Source organism: Hypomesus nipponensis, chromosome 1, assembly GCF_054491055.1.
Source record: "Hypomesus nipponensis isolate SF chromosome 1, ASM5449105v1, whole genome shotgun sequence".
Lineage (NCBI taxonomy): Eukaryota > Metazoa > Chordata > Actinopteri > Osmeriformes > Osmeridae > Hypomesus > Hypomesus nipponensis.
This window is the reverse complement of record NC_140361.1, coordinates 11,689,376-11,702,255: the sequence shown is the minus strand read 5'-3', so window position 1 is coordinate 11,702,255 and position 12,880 is coordinate 11,689,376. Positions and strand designations below refer to the sequence as shown.

The window sequence follows — 12,880 nt, the reverse complement described above, 5'->3', positions numbered from 1 at the left end:
TGGCCTTTGTTACTCGTGCGTTATGCACAATTCACATTTTATAATATATATCATTTTTTCATTAAAATGAATCTCAAAGCGCGCTTGGTTTGTTGGATCCGTTCGTCACATAAAACAAGATTCATAATTTCAGTAGGCAATTGCAGATTACGACAGGTTTGACATTAATCAAAAGTAGATCAGTTATCTACTTCTGCCCATAAAAATTATGGCTTTCCAGTTAATATATAACCATAGTGGATTCGGAACCGTCTAAAGGTTGACATTTAGGGGTTTAATTACAAATTGTATTCTAAAATCGGAATAAAGCGTGCACTAGGCTATCATGTACAAAACACTTGCAGATCCAATTCCCGATGCAGTTAATTAGAAGGCTATTTCCCTGTTATTTCACATCCATTAAAGTAATTTTGTCGTTAAGATGTATATCTTAGGGGAGGAGTCTGTCTTGCAAGACAAGCTTTTCAGGGGCCACAGCTGGTGGCCATAGTATTTCATGAACAACCACTTTGAATGTTAGTCATTTACTGAGTGATCTACATTCAGCCAACACTGCACAAAATGGGTCAGCGAAGTCTTGGGAGCATATTGGATTCACATCTGCAGTTTATCAGATCGTAGCCTCATACGGAATCTGCATGCAATTCCTTTTCGCATGTTATCGATTTGGGATGTGTAGTCATCTCGTTTGACTTTAGCTATTTAAGTCTGCAAAACAAAAACTACACATCCCGTCGGACGTCGCGACTCATTGCTTCGCGACCACTTTCACACTGGAGTTCTTTCTAATCAAAAACCCGTCTCATGATTTAGTTCATTAATAAATAATACTTGTTCGCTGTCATGGCGGAATCCGCAACCTGTCCTGCTTTTCAGCTGGGTAGACCTCGGTATGATCAGGTAAAGCATTTATGTGGACTTTTTTCTGAATGTTTTTATTTGTCTTTTTTCGGGTGCAAAAAACCCCAAACATCTTCAGTGATACGCCCCATCCCAGGGAGTGCAAAGGATGGCTGCTGATACTTTTGCAGCGAAAGTTATGGTTCTCGATTGCCTTGTAGGCTATGGTGTTTTCTTTGTCTTGTCAAAATCTTTACTAGTCTATCAAAAAACAAGTAGCCTATTTGGTACCGAATATCAAGTGATGGAGATCATAAGTTTAGACGTGTCTCTTAACGGGACCTGCTTGATGTTCATACCTCAGCAACTATCCAACAACACAGTTGAATTAATTGTTGTAAAATGTTGCACACATTTAAATAACCAACACGTGTTAGGCCCTATCAAATATACAATGCCTGCAATCAATGCAATTGTGAGAGTTTGGTTTTTCTTTTTGACTTTTGCATGACAAAAAAACTAAATCGACGACGGCATTACTTGCTCCTTTATTATGACATGCAGATACCCAACACATTGATAAGATAATTGGTCAAAGAATCTTTGTGGAATCTGCTATTACTATGCATTTAAAGTTAATTACAGTGTAGCTTGTCAAAATCTGGGTCATCACCATAGAATGTGTTCAGGAGGAATAAGTATAAGTATGTAGGATTAATAGCTGTCTATCCTTATCTCATTCATCAAGTTTGCATCCAGAGTCGTGCCATGGTCATCTTAGAGAGATCGTGTGACCTTCATATTGGCTCACAATACTACGGTCTGTTCGCAGGGAAACGTTTATGACAGCCCTAAACTAATTAAATTAAAATGTGTAAAGTCTATTAGAGTCAATGCAAATTAAGTTGGTCACAGCATCACTTTCAGTATTAAGGTTTACACAGACGGATTTAGGCGTCTGGGAAATGTGCATTGACTTCCAATTGTGTTGGAAGGGACTTTACAATAAGTCCGAAGATTTGCGTGAATTAGTCAACATAGTTTTGGATGTGTCCTTCCTGCATCACAGCAATTATAACAAGGCATAAAAGGGTGACACTTCTGAGGTCTTCTTTCAGGAACAGTTTCTTCTTTACTGACAAATTATGAGAGCAGTTCATACAGGATATTGCACATTTCCCAGATGACTAAAACCGTCTGTGTAAACCTTAATACTGAAAGGGATGCTGTGACCAACTTAATTTGCATTGACTTTAACAACTAAAATACCTTTCAATTACTGCTCTTAAATGTTAGTGCACTACATCAGGAGCTATATGTAATATGATTGTGTCATATTGCAGAAATGTTTGTGTTTAATATTCCAAAAACTCACCTTCTCTTCCACAGTGCTGAATTAGATACTTTTTCAGTGTTATTTTCAATGTCTTGTTTCAAGGCAGTTAAAATTAGGCCAGCACTTGAATCAGCATAAATCTCTGCTATCTCTGTCTGTGTGTGTGTGTGTGTGTGTGTGTGTGTGTGTGAGAGAGAGAGAGAGAGAGAGAGAGAGAGAGAGAGAGAGAGAGAATGTGTGTATGTGCATTTGTGTATTCTCTTGAGAGCTGAAACACATGCATAATTAAAACATCTTCTCATATGGAGTCTGCCTCTATCCCAGCCCTGCAAAAGCAAAAGCAACACACACAGACACACACACACACACACACACATGACCTTAGGTAATGGTATACAAAATGCAACAGAAAAGATTAAAGGATTCAGATGTAAAGTGTTAATTATGTCTTCACATTCCCATGCGTACAGTAGGGTTGAGAGACACAGTTTCATTGTTTCTGTCCCTCTGTCTTTGTCCTCTCTGTCACCGTCTGTCCCTCATGAGTGATAAATGGCTCTGAGGCATCTGATTGAAGCTGGCATGTTTCAGTCCATCTGGTTTGCCAGATACTCTTGGCATGCACCACCATCAGGGCTTTTAAAACTGTTGGCTCTCAGTGTTCAGCTGGCATCCTCATCTAAATTGTGAGGGGGTAGAAAAACAGAATGCTTGACCAACATTTCCATTCTGGAGCCAAACTCACAGAGGACAAACTCACACTCTGTGAGGTGTACTTGGGATTTTTCTCAGAAGTCAGTTCACACACTGGCAGTCTTACTTTGCCTTTACCAAATATTGAATGAAATATTTGACTTCAAAACAATAAGATTGATTACAGTGTTGCAGAAACACTTGTGCTCAGTCCACATCAAGTCATATGAACAGAGGCGTTAATAAATCAATTGAATATTGAATGAACCAAATATTTGTTGTTTCCCTCTGCTTTCCACTGTCCTTGAGATCTTCCCTCAGTGTGTAAGTGTTGTTCATTGACTGAAGAAAAATAGATGTTTAAATATGTTTAACCATTCTTAACCAGTTCCTCTCTCTTCCCCAGAGTTCGTTCTTTGGTCGTCTGAGACACGTGGTGGACATCATTGACCCCAGAAATCTTTTTGTGTCTGAGGTACAATATAATAGGCTTAAACATTGACAGAATTCCACATTCATTGTTTCAGTTTCAGGACAGATCTTGTCTGGTACAAGCTTACCTTTTGTATCTCAGGCATTTTTTGCAATCCACTGTTGTCCCTGTAGAGACAACTGGGAGAGTGTGTGAAACTGCTCGATGATTTCAAACATGGGACTGTTCCGCCAGGAGTCTCAGATGTACAGGTGAAATCTCTTATGGTATCAGAAAAAAAAAGGTTACACATACCGTATGAGTTTAACACACTGATATTTTGGACTGTTTTGAATTCACAGCTATGGGAAGCACAAAAAATTAAGCAGGTAAGTTGTTGCAGGTCTTCAACAGAATGTCCAGTGTTGTCTAACTGTGCTCAGTTCCATACACACTCCTCTTGGCTGCATCATGATGATGTCACCATCTATCTAAATGCAGGCTATCATTCATCCTGACACAGGAGAGAAGATCTTCATGCCATTCAGAATGTCAGGTATGACTTCAGATGAAGATCTTTGACAGAATTACGCTTCTTCAGTTTTGCATTTTACTTTTATTTTTTTGCTGATTGTATTTTTTTGTTGCATTACACAGGATATGTCCCATTTGGAACACCAATTGTAAGTCCCAAAGTAAATCATATTGTAGCTTCATGTGTATCTGCATACAATATTCAACCTTTTCCCTGAAGGTGGCTACTGTATGTCCTGTAATTCTCCATCTGGTGTAATCATTGCCAAGAACACACGTTCATAAATGACTGGCGTATGGAACCAGTGATGTTGGATATAGCTTATCCAATAATCTCTGACTTCCTGGTTTCACCCAGGTCATCGGCCTTCTTCTCCCAAATCAGACTGTGGTGTCCACCATTATCTGGCAGGTAAAGCCATGAGTGGGAGCATTTCAACCATTTGTGTCCCATGTTTTCAATACCCACACTATTGGCCATATTCTCAATGCCCATCTAGCCAGATTGATTGTTGACTGAAGGACAGTGTGTTTTTTCTCTTTTCAGTGGCTGAACCAGAGCCACAATGCCTGTGTCAACTACGCGAATCGCAATGCTACCAAGGTACAGTACTGTGAGCCTATAGAGAGGTTGTGGATACTCGTGTTCTATTAAACATAATTACATCTCAGTCCACTGAACACACACCGTTTTCATGGTAACGGGCAGCTTTGCATGTTCCGAAGTAAATGTTATTGAGCGTGACATATGTAATGTGTTTGAATGGATGCACAGTCAGGCTGGCAGAGATCAAGTTGACCAACCCTGGATGCTTCTTTTGTAATTCAATTTGATTCAATATCATATCCACACAGCCGACGCCGACATCCAAGTTCATGCAAGGATACACTGGAGCCGTAACTAGTGCGGTCTCTATTGCTGTGAGTTTGATAAACATAACTATCAAGAAAAGCCTTGTCATGTTTACATGCTAATAACACATGCCTTTGTCACTGATAATGTGGTATGTATTTTCAGGTGGGATTGAATGTACTCATTCAGAAAGCCAACAAGTTGAGCCCTGCAACACGAATGATCATTCAAAGACTTGTTCCCTTTCCAGCTGTGGGTATGTACTGTATTCAGGAACCTGTAGCGAGATACTGCATGAGTTGCTCCGTTCTTTATAGACGAGTACTGTCAATTGTCTTCCCTCTGTCCTCAGCCAGTGCCAACATATGCAACGTGGGTCTCATGAGACACAATGAGCTGTCGGAGGGCATTGATGTGCTGGACTGCAATGGAAATGTGGTGGGCTCCTCCAAGATCGCCGCCAAGCATGTAAGTGACAAGCTCTGAGACTTCTGTTCAGGAAAAAAAAAATATATATATTTTAGCAGTTTTCTGATTAGATTTTTTGAACTCATCTCACATTTGTCTGAATCTACCACTTTCCTCATAAGCCTTATCCATGGAATCTTGTGGGATGGGAAATTGAATCCAACATATTGCAAAATGGGAACTGAAGCGTGTGCACAATATTCCTCTTTTTCCTCCAGGCAATTATGGAGACAGCCTTTACACGAGTGGTGCTTCCTATGCCAATCTTTGTCCTCCCCCCAATCATTATGTCCTACCTAGAAAGGTATGTATTGCATAACAGGGTCACAAATATAGTGAATTGTAACATACTGTATTATATTACACAGTCCTCCTGTTCAAAGATTCAAAATGCTGTGTACAGTGCAGCATGTCTGGGAGGCGTGAAGCCGCCTTGTTAACCTTCTAACCTATCTTGTGTGCCTGCAAACATTAGTTTTTCTCTGCGTTTCCTTTAGACTCCCATTCCTGCAGAGCAATCGGAGGTTGTTGTTACCCATCCACAGCCTGGTGTGCTTGGCTACCTTCAGCCTCTCCCTGCCCCTGGCCATCAGCCTCTTCCCCCAGATGTCCCAGGTATGACGCTGCTTGCCTCAGCAGGGTTTCCACTTGGCGTAACACGTAGCTTGGTATCTCATCCCATCATGTTCCAGTCTACAGAGATGGTGAAGAACTACCCAGGAACTAGCGGAGGGAGTATTGCTAGTGCTGTGTGTAATCTAACATCCCTCGCTCTCTCCCTTCCCCTCTCTCTCTCTCCCTTTGGCTCCACAGATTGAGGTGTCTCACCTTGAGCCGGAGATTGCCATGGCAACAGAAAGCAAGGTGGTGACCTACAACAAGGGCTTGTGATGGATGATCCCTTGGGGCGGTATGGGAGACGTCGAGGGGGAAACAGCAGAAGTGGGATGCAGATGAGACCACTCTGTGTACAGTTGTCACGGTCTCTGTGTGGGTCTTTTCCCCCCAGGAAAACTGCCCACGGCACCAAGCACCTTCTGCTGCATTAATATAGCATGGAATAGATTATTAAGTATAAAGCAATGATTTTAATCAAATATATTACCTACAGTTTAATGTAAAAAAAAGGGAGAAGGAGAAAAACATAGTATGTCTATTTAAGTAATATAATATATGACTAGGGAACATCATGTGAAGCTGCTTTATGAACTGTACCACTAGGGGTTTGAATGAGTGGTGCAATTAAATCAATTCAAGAGACATTTAGGCAGTCGATAGTCATGGGTATACAGAAGTATAAGGTAGTAAGGTTTACTGTGAAATAACTTCTACTAATTAATGGTGATAGCAAAATGGTAACAGGGTTTCATCTTAAAAGTCAGATTTTTAAAGGACCAATTTGCGCAATACATTTTTTTACACATTCCGTTTTAATACATTATTTCAGGATAATTGCAATAACAGTACCGGCCGACTGTTGAACTTTTGAATGACTGACTTTTGTACAGTGAAATGCTTTGCAACAGTAATATTGCTTGAACATATTGTACTAACATTATATTATATCATAATAATAACTGTTGTGATCCATTGAACATTGTGAATGGACTTTCTGCCACTCAAATTGTATTGCTGAAATGTTTGTAATACCATAAATAAACCTTTTATTGATATGATATAAATGATAATACAAATAATTTGTTTATTATATTTTACAGCAAGATGACATAAAAACTTTATTATGTGAAATCCCAAAGAATTAAAAGTACAAATACAACTAAAAGATGAACTCTCCAAGCACACCCACATATTTACCGTATGTGGTAGGTGTTCCTTTCACCCGCTAGAGGTCGATATAGCTCTTGTCTTTACATCAACGTCAGTGAGAGTTCAAAGGGGAAAGGTTATTTTGAAAATGGCTGCTCCCCAGGATGACATGTTTTCCCTGTGCGTGGACCCCAGCAAAGTTAGCAATTGTGTGGAAGTCAGATTCATCGACAAGATCAAGGTAATAATTACGCAGGGGCTAGTTTGAGTTGCCCGTCAATAAATAATTTGTGCTCACGTTGTGTTTGAGTGCCAAGCACACCACACGAGCTGTCAGACTGACTGCATTGATAGCAGTTCACAGACTGAGCCCTGTATTCACTGTGCTAGCTACAGTAACTTAGACTGCCACGCTGCTTGAATTGGCAATAAAGTGATACCCAAATATTACTGTTACTCTGCATTACAAATGCTGTTGCAAAATACTGCAGCATTGCAATCCGAGTCTCTAAGTAGCTACTGTTGTACATACAGCTAACTAGAAACAGAAGTTCCTAGACATTGCAACTAGTAATGGTGACACTGCAGCTACAGAGTTGGTTAAATGCATCCTGGTGAATTGATGATGGTTGGGATGTGAACGAATAATACGAATCCTTTAAGCAAAGCTCTTTAGCACCTTGTGACACAGCAAAAAAAACAGTGAAATAGCAACATGTTTATTTGTTTTAGGGCAAAGGCTTATTTGCAAAGAAAAACATCAAAAAGGGAGATACCATCTTCATTGAGAGGCCTTTAGTTTGCTCCCAGTTCCTGTGGAATGCTTTGTACAAATACAAAGGTTAGAATCTTTCGCTTTTTTCAAAATAGCATGTTATGTCTCGTAATCTTAAATAAAGGATGACAGTTTCACGCTGTCATACAATTGAATTGTCTAACGTTTTGTCACCTGTCTCTTTCTATGTCTTTGTTGCTGGGTCTCCAGCGTGTGAGTACTGCTTGCGGTCCCTGGAGACAGCTGAGGAGAATGCACGCAGACTCACTGGTATTCCTGGGCTCACCCTGCCCCACCCTGAGCTGTGCCAAGTACGGCCGGAGGCCCACCAAGCCTGCACTCAATGCCAGGTTAGAGTCCCTGAAAATGACTGCTCATTCATCTAATCCAATCACCCCCATATTACATTGTAGTTTGGTATTAATAGGCTGCATGACCTGAACCCCTAGCTGAACCACCTGAATTTCTTTAAAGGCGTTAATGGGGTTTTGGCTTCCCCTGCAGGTGATGTACTGTAGTGCAAAGTGCCGTCAGACTGCAGCAGATCAGTACCACCAGGCTCTGTGTCTGGGCCCCTCTCACGAGGCCCCCGACCACCCCATCAACAAACTACAGGACGCATGGAGGTGAGAGGGTACAGTGTGTCTATACCTATCTCTTTACACTGGATGGTGATGTATGTGCTTTGTCATTGTGGTGATATCACTCCCTCTGTTCCTCAAGGAGTATGCACTACCCTCCAGAAACCTCCAGCATTATGCTCATGGCCAAGATGGTCGCCACCGTCAAGCAGGTGAGAGTCCTTCGACTGTACCTGTTTATGAGCATACTGTCTCTTCCTTTGTTTGGGTTGATATACAACGTTAATGAGATACTAATGACCTGAAGTGAGATGCATTCAGTTAAAATTGTATTCATTTAGCAGATGCAAGTGAATTTTATTTTAAAATATAAAATTGCAAAGATACAATTTAATAGTCCGGAGAGAGACTGATTTGTGGAATTATTTGGCAGTAAAAAGATTGATGGAGTTCCTTATTTTATATTTAGCAGTCTAGTGAGCAAAGTTTTGGATGCTAATGTTTGTGCGTGTGTTAAACAGGCCCAAGACAAAGGGCGCTGGCAACAGCTGTTCTCTCAATTCTGCAACCGTGCAGCCAACGAAGAAGAAGAAATTGCCCACAAGCTGCTGGGAGATAAATTCAAAGTAAGGATAGCTCAGATCATATGAAAGTGTTAATGCATATTTAGTATCATACAAGTAAAAAGGCAATGGAGACCATAGTTTCCTCCACATTGATTCTCGTGCATGACACAGTTGACCCAGTTCAGTTAGATGGAATCGTGTCTGTTCTACCTTCCTGACACTGTTTGTTGTCTCTGTAGGGACAGTTGGCCTTGTTACAAAAACTGTTCACAGCAGCTCTTTATGACGCTCATCTCAATCGGGTAAGTGTGTGACGCATTGAACCTCTTCCTCAAAAGCATTTGCTTGGAACTTGTATACTGATGAAGCCTGGTGAGGCTCTGTCCAGGGAGGCCTGTCAAAATGAATGAGTCTGTTTGGGTTTCAGTGGTTCACTCCTGAGGGCTTCCTCTCTCTCTTCTCTCTGGTGGGGACCAACGGACAGGGAATAGGCACCAGGTACACTCCTCCATGACGCCTGATTTATTAAACATGATTAAATAAACCACAAATCATTATTGAATAATATTTCATTTTTTTCTCAGAGCTGTGTCTTAGACACAGATTTGAATTCATACTTGCTAAGGTAGTGGATATTAATGAATGGTTCTTGGCCTTTCTCTCAGCTCCTTGAGTCGATGGGTTCATGCATGTGATGCATTGGAGCTGCCTGGCCAGCAGAGGGAGCAATTGGATGCCTTCATTGACCAACTGTACAAGGACATAGAGAAAGGTCACAATTATCTCCCATCTCTCAGAGACTGTCCTGCAGAGATATTAGTAGTGTGGAACTGATAATGGTATAATACGATTTGTGGGTTAAATCCATGTTTCCAAACTACTGATGGAGATCGTGTTTTCGTGACTAAATGTGAATTACCATGGGTAGTTCTTGTATTCAGGAAGAGTCCAAGGAAATATATTAAATGTTAATGCTAATCTGGTGTCTCTTTCTTTGTCCTTGTAGAGACTGGGGACTTTCTGAACTGTGAGGGCTCTGGACTCTTCCTACTTCAAAGCTCCTGTGAGTTCTGCTTTCTGATTTTTACGATTCATAATTATCACAGTCCACTTAACGTCCAAGATATTCTAGTCCTCAAAAGACCATACCTATAAACTGACCATTAATGTAAAAAATATCATAAATCTGCTGCCACAGGTAACCATAGCTGCATACCCAACACAGAGGCATCATTTCCAGACAACAACTTCCTGCTTCATCTCAGTGCCCTCAGTGACATCAGCCCTGGAGAGGTGAGTGGAGGATGCTGGGTAGTGGACGATTCATTATGGTTGGGGCTGGATTGGAGAGAACATCCTGCCTGACCCTTTGTGCTCTGTTGTCAGACACCATTAGGAGGGTGAGACTGTGTGGACCGGAATGGTTTTGTCAGCCTGTCAGAGAGATTGAGAAGGCCTTCATCTTGCTGTTACAGTAACATAAATGACACGGCAGATATCTTGATCGGACGCCTTTGGGTTTTGGCTGAAACTGCAGGGCTTTACAGTGGTTTACTACAGAGCCAAAAGAGACACAGTGTAGAATGCAAACCAATAGCATTTGAGCTATGTCGGAAGTTGTTTTAAAGATTGTTGGATGAGATAGACGTCTAACTCGAGGAACAAGATAATGGGAGTTTCTTTTTAGAAGTAAATGTGGTCCTCCACAAACAATATTTTTACTGTTCTTTTTGCTTTTCCAGGAGATCTGTATCAGTTACCTAGACTGCTGTCAGCGAGACCGGAGCCGGCATAGCCGCCACAAAATTCTGAGGTAAACATTTGTAATCCCCAGTGTCTGTATGCCTTCGACAGAATCAAACTGCCCTCAATTCAGTGTCGATCGATGGACAGCATCCCAGACTATAATAGGCAATCCTCAACCAGTGTTACCAGTGGTTAGGTCCGAGCCTTCGCTTACCATTGATCAGGAAGCTTTCAATCCTCTATGGATTTACACCTTTACACTGCAGGCTAGTTTGTTGTGCTGCCTAGTTAGGAGTCATATTTGTTGTGTCCTATCGGAGAAGGAAAGGAATGAAAAAAGAGAAATACGCTTCACCTTGAAACGCTGCAAGTGTAACCTCGGTACTGTAGAGGGAATAAAGAGAGCGCTCTCACTGTACGTGTTACTGACTACTCATACCCACAGTGGACCTATGATGGTCACAATATGGAATTGATAGGTTTTGCCAAGAAGCAGAAAGAACATGTACAACTGGATGTAAACAGATTAGATTTTTAGCATGTTTATTTATTTCATTGTTTTCTCCTCGCTCTCTCTCGCTCTCTCTCGCTCTCTCTCTTTCACAATCTTGGTTTGAAACGAGACGCGAAGCCATATGAGTGATGTAACGCCATTATTCTTTTTCCAGGGAGAACTACCTGTTTGTCTGCTCATGTCCAAAGTGTGTCTCCCAGATGGATGAGCTGGATGTGACATCGGATGAGGAGGATGAGGGGGAGGGGGAGGCTGAGGGGGAGACGGAGGGAGACGAGATGGAGGACGAGATGACGGACGTCTGATAAAAAAAGTCTGGCTTTGTGGATTCATGTTCCCTCCCTCTCACCTGTCACCACCATGCTGTACACCTGTAAGACACAGAGACATCCGTCATCAAAGAATAACTTTCATATATGACACCAAACATGTGGACATTATATAGTATCATGACATTTTTCCTCAAGAACGTTTCAGTCAGTTCTTGCACAAAGGATTTACCTCTAAAAGCTGTTGTGATTATGCCTGCCCCACCTCTTAATTCACACGGAGGAGATATTGCTCACTTATGCTTCTCGTTCATCTGTTTAATACCTCTTAGACTGTTAAATAAGTGAGCATACAAGCAATGAGTCCCCCTGAGAAGTGTACATGTTCTGTTCTAAGAGTAGCTAATTGTACAAGGAATGAGTCAAATCTGCAGGATGGTGGCCAATGATGAGTGTTTACACATGTAAACAGAACTAAGTAGCCAAAATCCAATATGGTTCCTTTATTTTCATATGATAATGGACTTTGTGCTAAGCTGAAGCCTTGGCATCGCCCACAGTGGGAGAGATTTTATCTGTGGCGTTTGCCCTTTATTGAGGATAACTTTGTCAATGTTCCACATAAGTGAAATGGTGAATTCAGCCAGTACAAATCAATACAATAGCGTTGTCTGTAATTTCCAAGCCAGTGTTTTGTTAGTACACAAACATGGCAGACCTCAATTATCTCAGTTGGCTGTCGGGGCACTGGTGCATGAGAATGTTGCCTTTGAAGTCACACAAAGACAATCAGCAGTGTTAAAGCAACAGTTAATACGAGGATCCTAGTAATTGTCATTTTTACTTCTCTGGAATAAACCATTCAAATATACAGTCCGTGTTAGCTCGATTTAGTTTCTGGATTAGACTATTTATTTTACTGTGTAAGCTTTCTCTGCTGGCAGTTTTCGTCCTAATCTACCTTGAAACTTGTTTTCCGCAAGTCTAATTATCTTTGGTGCTTCGTTGCTCGGACCTGATTAAAATTCCTAGGATTATTTTTGTATTCTTATTATTTTGCCTGTTGGAGGCTAATAGCGCTGCCATAATGGGTTCTGGAGACGCCAAACAAGGTGGCCAGGTGTATGCAGAGCAGCGTTACATACTCATAGGATAAGGCACTAATTAGCCCCTATGTGGCACTATAATAAACAACAAACTGAAAGGTTTTTTTTCCCTACTGACCTGCTTACCCGGAAGTTCTGAATATGCTACAATGTTCTTTGCATTACAAGGAACAAATATGCCAAAAATGATTCTCTGCAAATTAACCAAGCGTTCTGCTCCTGGACTGGTTACAATATGGTAATTTTGGCATAGCATATCCAGATATGCGAGGCCCGATAGCCTCCAAATTGCACACCATGTAAACACAAGACTCTCTGGGGATCACTTCAAGATTAGTCATTCTGTACATACATATGTACAGTAACTTGTTAGAAGTGCTATAGCACACTTAGATCTGTGGATATTTGTGTCGTGCATGG

At 41.2% G+C, this 12,880-nt stretch overlaps 2 protein-coding genes across 2 annotated transcripts; both read left to right on the top strand.

Moving 5' to 3' along the window:
- The first annotated feature begins 684 nt into the window (after positions 1-684).
- sfxn5b (sideroflexin 5b) lies at positions 685-6,778 on the top strand. Its single transcript, XM_084699093.1, has 14 exons — positions 685-900; positions 3,276-3,344; positions 3,476-3,553; positions 3,644-3,670; positions 3,783-3,837; positions 3,939-3,964; positions 4,174-4,227; positions 4,363-4,419; positions 4,671-4,736; positions 4,834-4,924; positions 5,021-5,136; positions 5,355-5,440; positions 5,634-5,751; positions 5,950-6,778. Exons 1-14 carry the CDS (start codon positions 844-846, stop codon positions 6,025-6,027), a joined length of 978 nt encoding a protein of 325 aa, XP_084555219.1. The 5' UTR covers positions 685-843; the 3' UTR covers positions 6,028-6,778.
- Positions 6,779-7,035: 257 nt separating this feature from the next.
- smyd5 (SMYD family member 5) lies at positions 7,036-12,391 on the top strand. The gene is made up of 13 exons (XM_084692207.1): positions 7,036-7,144; positions 7,636-7,744; positions 7,889-8,028; positions 8,183-8,304; positions 8,402-8,471; positions 8,781-8,885; positions 9,065-9,127; positions 9,253-9,323; positions 9,491-9,597; positions 9,832-9,888; positions 10,024-10,118; positions 10,568-10,638; positions 11,240-12,391. The coding sequence occupies exons 1-13, from the start codon at positions 7,052-7,054 to the stop codon at positions 11,388-11,390; spliced, it is 1,254 nt and encodes a 417-aa protein (XP_084548333.1). The 5' UTR covers positions 7,036-7,051; the 3' UTR covers positions 11,391-12,391.
- The last annotated feature ends 489 nt before the right edge of the window (positions 12,392-12,880 follow it).